The sequence below is a fragment of the Hypomesus transpacificus genome, chromosome 4 (assembly GCF_021917145.1).
Source record: "Hypomesus transpacificus isolate Combined female chromosome 4, fHypTra1, whole genome shotgun sequence".
NCBI lineage: Eukaryota > Metazoa > Chordata > Actinopteri > Osmeriformes > Osmeridae > Hypomesus > Hypomesus transpacificus.
The window spans coordinates 3,495,206-3,503,676 of NC_061063.1; the positions used below are offsets into that span (position 1 = coordinate 3,495,206).

General features: G+C 40.5%; 3 protein-coding genes across 3 annotated transcripts; 2 read left to right on the plus strand and 1 right to left on the minus strand.

Annotated features, from left to right (window-relative positions):
• Window positions 1-248: 248 nt before the first annotated feature.
• Window positions 249-2,596, minus strand: rpl15 (ribosomal protein L15). The gene is made up of 4 exons (XM_047018520.1): window positions 2,523-2,596; window positions 1,717-1,898; window positions 1,384-1,520; window positions 249-607 (listed from the first exon to the last, which is right to left on the minus strand). Exons 2-4 carry the CDS (start codon window positions 1,886-1,888, stop codon window positions 302-304), a joined length of 615 nt encoding a protein of 204 aa, XP_046874476.1. The 5' UTR covers window positions 1,889-1,898; window positions 2,523-2,596; the 3' UTR covers window positions 249-301.
• A 93-nt stretch (window positions 2,597-2,689) lies between these two features.
• Window positions 2,690-6,341, plus strand: LOC124466720 (procathepsin L-like). The gene is made up of 8 exons (XM_047018516.1): window positions 2,690-3,157; window positions 3,630-3,750; window positions 3,850-3,972; window positions 4,427-4,576; window positions 4,819-5,043; window positions 5,161-5,326; window positions 5,444-5,549; window positions 5,816-6,341. The coding sequence occupies exons 1-8, from the start codon at window positions 3,147-3,149 to the stop codon at window positions 5,913-5,915; spliced, it is 1,002 nt and encodes a 333-aa protein (XP_046874472.1). The 5' UTR covers window positions 2,690-3,146; the 3' UTR covers window positions 5,916-6,341.
• A 100-nt stretch (window positions 6,342-6,441) lies between these two features.
• Window positions 6,442-8,228, plus strand: txnl4a (thioredoxin-like 4A). The gene is made up of 4 exons (XM_047018521.1): window positions 6,442-6,595; window positions 6,852-7,031; window positions 7,329-7,432; window positions 7,745-8,228. Exons 2-4 carry the CDS (start codon window positions 6,879-6,881, stop codon window positions 7,914-7,916), a joined length of 429 nt encoding a protein of 142 aa, XP_046874477.1. The 5' UTR covers window positions 6,442-6,595; window positions 6,852-6,878; the 3' UTR covers window positions 7,917-8,228.
• The last annotated feature ends 243 nt before the right edge of the window (window positions 8,229-8,471 follow it).

Below are 8,471 nucleotides of genomic sequence, written 5' to 3' on the forward strand. Positions count from 1 at the left end.
GCGATATGATTATCAAGCTTGTCACATTACTGTTACACCAGAACATTTCAAAATACTGTAGGTTCAGGTGTACTTTCTATGAAATATATTTTCTAGGTTCAGGTGTACTTTCTATGAAATATATTTTCTAATCACATCCTTTTATATTTATCATTCTACAGCACAAACTAATCCTATAGGCCATTTAAGATTGAAATCAACTGATTTTTCAATTACCTCAAAGTAAACTGATCACGCAACACAAGCAGCACCATAAAAAGGTTGTTTATTCTTTTGAATGTACAGACATTTCGAACGCTCCCTAGCGGTAACGGTGCAGCTGCAGAGTGTTGCGTCTCCTCCAGGCTGCACGGCGGGAGCCACCGATGGTCAGGTGGAACTTGTGGCCCTTGCCCAAGCCTCTGCTCTTCTTGCCTGCAGATGTCAAGCCACGCATCTCCCTGTGCTTGTGCACTGGTTTGGTGATCCATTGGGTTTCAGGGTTGCGCCTGATGGCCTTGTGGAAGATGTCTACCAGGATCACCTCAAAGAACTTGTAGGTCGAGTCTTCACCCACCCAGTACGAGGCAAGGACCCTTAAGCCTCCGCAGTGACGGCCAGCACGCTCCTACAAAGTAAAGAGAGGGAGGGTCAGCACTGGAAGTCAACATGGGAACGTGTCGCAATACTTTGCGACACAGATCAAACTATTGTAGGATATCAGCTGGAAGCTAAAGGAGTTAGGGGATTTCAGTGTTTCCCACAGATTGAAAGCAATTTGTGGTGGTGGTGGGGGTCGCCCCATGAGGGGGCATGTTTGGATGCTGTCCTCTTCTCCTACTCGTTCTTCAATGCCTAATGAATCTCTCTTTCTCTCCGACTCCGTCTTTCTGCTTGAGCAGCACTAGTATCTATGCGTCGTTGCTGATGTTGTGACTGTCTATGTGAAAGACGCGCGAGTGACCGAGGGAGAGCAGAGAAAGGAAATAGTTTCAAACAGCATAATCAACACTTAAGAATAACAACGCAATGTGTGGCAGCCGGTGTTGATTCCGTGGCGCACCACCACAAATTAGTTTATGTGTGGGAAACACTGGATTATTCATAGGTTACTTTGATATACGACCAACACTCCTTCAATCTCGGACAAAGACAATTGCATTTAGTCAAATGCAAATGTAAATGTAATATTTTTTTATAAAAAAGGTCAATTCAAATTAAATAGGTTACCAAACTGCAATATTGGACTCCAATTAATATAAATACATGCATACAGCCTGGAGTCTGCACAGATTTGCGGCAATTATACACCCAAGCTACTTTTCTCCAGGCACATGGGTCCATTCAAAAGGACATGGTGCAGGTGGTACAACTGCTGGGAGGGTACAACTGTGGATGTCTTACCTCAGCAGTGGACTGCAGACTGCGTGCAAACTTGATCTGGTTGACACCATGATGCACAGGCTTGCCATAGGTAGCACCCTTTGGCACGGGGCGTTTACGACCTCCACGGCGCACACGGACACGGTAAATGACGTAGCCTTACATGAGAGGGAAAAGAGGGATTTGGAATTAGGAATCTTCATAGCTTGCAGTAACAGGAGACTTACACACAGCAGAAAGTTAACAGGTGTTGAGATGGGCATCTTGAACACACTCACCTATGCTTAAAGCAGTGTGATAAGATTGCACTAGTCATAACGTGCTGCTAGCCATGACTAACAATCCAGAACCCACCTTGTTTTGCCTTGTACCCCAGCCTGCGGGCCTTATCTGGTCTAGTTGGTCTGGGCGCACGGTGGAGACCGGACAGCTGACGGTACTGCCAGCAACGGACGCGGAGAAGGAAGCGCATCACATCGGACTGCTTCTTGCGCCATAACTCCTGCATATACTTGTACGCTCCCATGTTGGATTATCTGAAATTCAATTTGACATGTGAGCCACTATCACAACAAGAACCTGGCTAGCTAGTTAGTTTCCGTGGAGATGGTTATGTTTACAACATGGCTACCATGTTAGACTGTCATTTTAGAGTGTACATATGCCTTGCAAACAAGCTACATGTGCATGACTGATGATTTATCTCCAGAAATCAAAGTTGTATCAGATCTAGGCTACCTACCAACTACAGCAACAGTGCCGAGTGAAACAATCGCAAGGGCCATGATGCATGCACGGGTACTAGGTACATGGGTCAACTGACGCTAGCCCATACAGAAGGTTAATGGTAAGAAAAAAGGCTAACAATTACACCATATTTCCGATTTTAAGTTTTATGATACAAGTACTGGGCACATCTTAAAAGGAAATGCGCCCGTGTAGGCCACAGCAATAGCCAGGGAGCCGATCCCACCTCGGCGCCTTTGAGTGTTTAGACTATACATCACATATCCAAAGAATAAAATTCAAAAATGTGTTATCGCACACTCTTATATGAACAACCGATACACTACAAATACAGTCAGTCAGTTAGATGATTTAATCCATCGTTGATTTTAGTTGGATTGCACACAGTGAATTGCATGAAAATGTTCGCTTACATGATGGCGTACCAGCCGGAAAGGAAGAGAAAATGTTCCCAGCATGCTTTATGAAAATATTGGTGACGATTTTCCTGTTCACGGAGTTTGCATTTGGGAAATGTAGTTCAGGTAAATATTCTGATGGCCAAAATTTTACAATTAAAAAATTGATAATTACGTTCCACATTGGTAGAGGATGATAAAGAATCCAAATAAAGCTGAAACAGATATAATTTTAAAAGCCCAAAAATTTACAAAACTAAATTTAGTACATGTTGTTCTTAAGTTTGCCAGCCATATCTGAATCCAAAACCAATATCACATATTTTATGTAAAAAAAAATCCCTCTTTAATACAATGTTATGGGCTTTGGTTATGGTGCATATAGTTGTTACAGAGTAAATAATTAAAGAGTAAATAATTATCATTGGCTACAGCATGTTTGCAAATCAAACATAAAGAGTTCAAATTGGATCCACATGACATGGGAGAGACTGTGAAATACAGTCAAAGTAAACAGTTACTTGCAGGAAACCCAACTTCCTCTTTATGCTTGTGTCAGTGCTCTGACAGGAATGTTAAAGCTTAGAACGTAATTCTTTTTTTCTGAACAGCGGACACTTGGTCTCTGAACATACACACATGCAGCTAAGGTAAGGCAAAAACTCCTACTTTTATTTCTAAGGTGAGGGAAGTAAATGGAAACAGATGAAGACAATGTCAAAATGAGCTGGAGATTATGTCAAAATAGATAACAAATAACTGAAAACCCAGACCCAAGATAGTCCAATTTAATGCATTCTGTTCATCATATCAGAATTATATTTCAGTATTGACAACATTACTGCCTAATAATTTGGATTTTTGGTATACTAAAGATGTAGTATTAATGATCTTGAGTTCTGCTTCAGTTTACAGTTTAGCAGGCTTCATCAAATTACTATTTGTAGATTTGCATGGAATAAAACATTCATACGTATATAATAAATATAAGTACAAACAACAGTTTGTAGAATTGATGAGGTAGGCCTATTTGACAAGGCACAGTCAAGGGAACTTGCATTTTCTTCTGACGGTGAAACATGTTGTGGTTTGTTTGAAAAAAAACTATTTTTGGTTTGCCAGGGTGTTGTCTCTGTTTGCGTGGCATCTTTTCATCTTTGTGGTTACTGGGCATTACATCTCTGACCTCAATGAGCAATGGAAAAAATGGAAAGACAAGTATCAGAAGTTCTATGGCAATAAGGTACAGTAGGATTACCACATTGATGCTTCTGACTGTGCATAGTGGAGGGGAAGCAATGTGTTTGTGTAATGTTGACGTGTTTGTGAATGTACGTTTCAGGTAGAGGATTTACACCGGAGAATGGTGTGGGAAAAAAATTTGAGACTGGTGCATAAACATAATGAAGAAACCTCTGCCGGACAACACTCTTTTGCCATGGGCGTAAACCACTTGACTGATATGGTATTTAACTCTATACATGTTCACTCTGTGGCCAAACATGCAGGTGTTTCACGCTGAATGCTTTGATGAACGTAAAAACCTACCACCTGCTAACTAGAAAGAGGATTCAACCCCTCAACCACACATTAAAAAATATTCCTATTTGTTCTTTATACCATCAGCCTGTAGCCGGTGTGTGGTGAAACTCACTCCTCAAGTATGTAACAGGCCACCCGCGACATCGAATTGCTAGCTTTTCGTTGGCGTAGTTGGTAGTGGTGGCGCTTGGGAAGTCAGAGGTGGTGAGCTCGACTCCCCGTGGGAGAGGACGGCGGCCCGTATACCTCTGACGGAACTTGCAAGACCACGCCTGTTACAAGCCTTATACTATAAAATGTATGGAAGGCTACCTGAATTAGACCTGTGGACTGCAATCTAATGTTTTAACACTCACATTCTTTTTTTGTACATTCAGACCGCTGAGGAAGTTAACATTTTGTTGAATGGCCTGAAACAAGAGGACCTAAACCATGACAAATGGATATCAAACCCTTTGATGGACATGCCACTGCCAATGAGTGTGGACTGGAGGGAGAGAGGCATGGTCAGTCCGGTCCAAAATCAGGTACAGTACATATGCTGCTGGGATCAAAAGGGGTCACCAGTATCCACAGCATACTGTGCATTCACTACAAACAGAGATCAAATGAAAATAACATACTGTCATTTTAATTATTTTAATGTTACCGTTTTGTGTGATTCTCTACGGTTACAATAATGTGAGTCCTAAATCAGAGTCCTGTCCTGAGTGTTTACTGTCTCCCTCAATTTGCTCTATTCATATCTCTCTCTCTTTCACACACCAAGGGAATGTGTGGATCCTGCTGGGCATTCAGTTCCATAGGTGCGCTTGAAGGACAGATGAAGAGAAGAAATGGAAGCCTTGTTCCTCTCAGCCCCCAGAACCTGGTGGACTGTAGCACCAGGTTTGGCAACCATGGCTGCAAGGGGGGCTACCTCTCCAAGTCCTACTTATATGTCATCAGCAACAGAGGCATTGATTCTGAAAGCTTTTATCCTTATGAGCACAAGGTTGGTGCACACCTTTTAAGGGTCATCGTGGTGCCCATAATTGTAAAAGATAATTTCAAACTCTTTAAAACAATGACATGGAGGATGTGTAAATTTTTTCCTCCCTCCTCTTAAAAGGATGGACAATGCCGCTACTCCACACAGGGAAAAGCTGGTTTCTGCTTTGGCTTTCACATCCTGCCTCAGGGCATGGAGGGAGCCCTGCAGGTGGCTGTAGCCACTGTCGGACCTGTGGCCGTGGGCATCAATGCCATGCTACCGTCTTTCCACCATTATAGAGGAGGTAGTCATGGCGACAGTCCAGTACAGACTGACACCTGAATGATGACATTCACTAGTTAGGACACTTATGTACACATATTTTGATCAGTTTGTGAATTCTGCTCTTATCTCTATGCAGGTTTATATGATGATCCAGCATGTAGCCCCAAAATGACCAATCATGCGGTTTTAGTGGTGGGTTATGGCAACGACAAGGGGCAAGACTTCTGGCTTGTGAAGAACAGGTAATGCTAAAAAATGCTGACAAAAATATCTTGGAACCTAGCTTGATAATATCTTGTGTCTTGTCTTAAGAATGTCAGTGCCCAGTCTAACCTTGTGTTGTTCTGTGTACCTGACAAATAAAAGACTTGAACTTGAACTAATGGAAGTAAGAAAATAAATATGTAACATCCGCAAACATTCATCCATATCAATAGTTCATAATCAATTGATTAGGTTACTGAATTGTAATAAATCATGTTTAACTTTGAGTGTTTGATTCTTACAGCTGGGGAACTGGATGGGGAGAAGAAGGGTTCATCCGAATTGGCAGAAACAAGGGGAACCTTTGTGGCATCAGCAACTTTGCTATTTACCCTACTATGTGAGAACAGACCAGCTCTCCTTGCCTGTCATTGTGTCAACTTGTCAGATAGGCCTACATGTCTTTAGTCCAAAGCTTCAAACGAACAACCATTTTGAAATGTGTGTGTAGTTGTGTGTTTGTGGCCATACTTGCGAAAGGTATTCTATGTTTATTAATCTCAATCATGTTTTTATTTTTCTAATTTGTATTCTTTGTGTACAATAATAACTAATTGTTGTTGTGTACAATAATAACTAATTGTTGTCAAGATTCTTAAAATCTTAAATAAAAAGTACATTTGCAAAAAAGGTTTGTTACTTTGATTATCTTTTAAATTTTCACCAGACATTTAGACCCAAATCAGAGAGCATTCAATTAATCATTTTGCAATTATAAAAATGTTGCTGGCCAAATAGTGTTGTGTGCACTCGTTCTGGAGTGCACCAAATCAAATGTGTTAATAGTCAATGGGGTTTACGTTAATATTAATATTAGACGGTTGTACAAATAAAACTTATCACTAGATAGCATGGAGGTCGTGACGCAGTAAGTAAGGGTCGGTCCCATGGTAATGACGTACGACTTAATAAAACAGCCTAACGAGCGAAGAACGTTTGTCAACGTTTATCTTCATCCCATTCTGAATATACATCATTTTGTTTGATTAACTATTCCATCTAGGGATAAGCACATTCTCTCACGGTAAGAATAGTTAAAAATGCAATATAACTATTGATAACGTTCCTTTTGTGATAGCTCAACGTAAAAAAAAATAGCATGCTAGCTTGTTTTCGTTTATCATCTATCCACACATGTAGTCTAGCCACTATAACTAGTAGGCTACTGTACTGTAGGCATGTGATGGGTTGATCTTTCTAGGCAGCTAGCAACTAAGATAACTAGCTAACTATGGCTCCAAATTATCCAGTGTTTTAATCATATGCTTCCTTTTAACCAGGGTGAGGTTTGACAGTACGAGATCAAAATGTCGTACATGCTACCCCATCTTCACAACGGCTGGCAGGTTGACCAAGCTATACTATCCGAGGAGGACCGAGTCCTTGTTATTCGATTTGGACATGATTGGGACCCAACCTGTATGAAAATGGACGAAGTTCTATACAGCATTGCAGAAAAGGTAGCTAGATATTATTAATTTTTTTACCAAATGTGTTTGTGTGCGTGTGTTCATTTAGGATGCCCTTTACAACATATTCACTTCTGTCAGAATCGAAATGCTATCCTAGGGGAAATGTAAACTTAACATTTTGCACACCTTCCAATAACCCACTGCCTGCACCCAGATTAAGTGGGTTATTGGCAAGACATCCGTTGAGCCATTGTGGCATTGGTTGGCCAATGCATTTATTGCTTATGAAATTGTCTCTACTAAATATCTTACCGCTGTCCCTGATGACCGAAATACTCTTTTTAGGTGAAGAACTTTGCAGTAATTTATCTGGTGGACATTACCGAGGTTCCGGACTTCAACAAGATGTACGAGTTATATGATCCCTGCACAGTCATGTTCTTCTTCAGGTCAGTACTGGCCCACTTTTTCTGCTTCTGGTACAGTCATTACTCTCAATGGTTATATAATTGTACTGCACAGGTTTTGGTACTTGCTACCCTGTGATTAAGCAAGCAAAGAAATCATCATTGTATTAATCATTAATCAGGACTGAGGATTTAGACAAGGTATGGTGGACTTAAATGCCCTAATGTGTCATGTAGGATCTCCGTTGCCCTCTAGACAATCCCCTGTACTGAGTGCTCCTTTGTTCAAACTCCTGGAATCATCATAAAATATCAGCACTGATTACTGACTGACATACCATTTCTTTCCCTCAGGAACAAACACATAATGATTGATCTGGGAACGGGTAACAATAATAAGATCAACTGGACCATGGAGGACAAGCAGGAGATGATAGACATAGTTGAAACTGTGTATCGAGGTGCACGAAAAGGAAGAGGTCTGGTTGTATCACCAAAGGACTACTCTACAAAATACAGATACTGATACGATTTTTGCAGCATGCCCATGTGTGGTGGCTGTCCTTTGAGACATTTTGGACAAATGGACAAAGAGCTTGGAAGGTGTTTTTTGTTTTTTCATCTACATGATCCAAGTTATGTTTTACTCTGTTTAAAGTTACCCCAGGCAGAAGCAAAACACATCTTTGATTCAATACATGCATGTATTGCAACCATGTTTGCCTAGTAATCATTGTTTTTATCAAATGTTTTCTACTTTTATTCAGCAATTGATGAGTTTGACTATTTAAATTCTCAGGATGAATAAATTGCATTAATAAAGATGTTGTAAAGCTGATTTGTGTTCACTTGATAGCTGTCTGTAGATCATAATGTGGAATGTTTGAGATATGCAGGCACTGATGTCTAAACAGTTATCTATACTTTATAGACTGGGACAGGACAGGTATTGACACACATTTAGTTAATTAAACAAGCATGGAGTAGTCGAAGTGCTTCAAGAAACACGTTTGTGATACCCATTCAAAAAATTATATATAAATAACGGATGTTCTGGTTACATAGTCCATCCATTTAATTT

Excerpts from the sequence above, each read along its gene's own strand:
- rpl15 (XM_047018520.1), bottom strand. The coding sequence starts at position 1,888 with ATGGGAGCGTACAAGTATATGCAGGAGTTATGGCGCAAGAAGCAGTCC. Across the intron at positions 1,521-1,716 it reads GGGGTACAAGGCAAAACAAG|GCTACGTCATTTACCGTGTC; the intron begins GTGGGTTCTGGA and ends CTCTCATGTAAG. Across the intron at positions 608-1,383 it reads GTCTGCAGTCCACTGCTGAG|GAGCGTGCTGGCCGTCACTG; the intron begins GTAAGACATCCA and ends TTTACTTTGTAG.
- LOC124466720 (XM_047018516.1), top strand. Across the intron at positions 4,577-4,818 it reads TCAGTCCGGTCCAAAATCAG|GGAATGTGTGGATCCTGCTG; the intron begins GTACAGTACATA and ends TCACACACCAAG. Across the intron at positions 5,044-5,160 it reads TTTATCCTTATGAGCACAAG|GATGGACAATGCCGCTACTC; the intron begins GTTGGTGCACAC and ends TCCTCTTAAAAG.
- txnl4a (XM_047018521.1), top strand. The coding sequence starts at position 6,879 with ATGTCGTACATGCTACCCCATCTTCACAACGGCTGGCAGGTTGACCAA. Across the intron at positions 7,032-7,328 it reads TATACAGCATTGCAGAAAAG|GTGAAGAACTTTGCAGTAAT; the intron begins GTAGCTAGATAT and ends TACTCTTTTTAG. Across the intron at positions 7,433-7,744 it reads ACAGTCATGTTCTTCTTCAG|GAACAAACACATAATGATTG; the intron begins GTCAGTACTGGC and ends TCTTTCCCTCAG.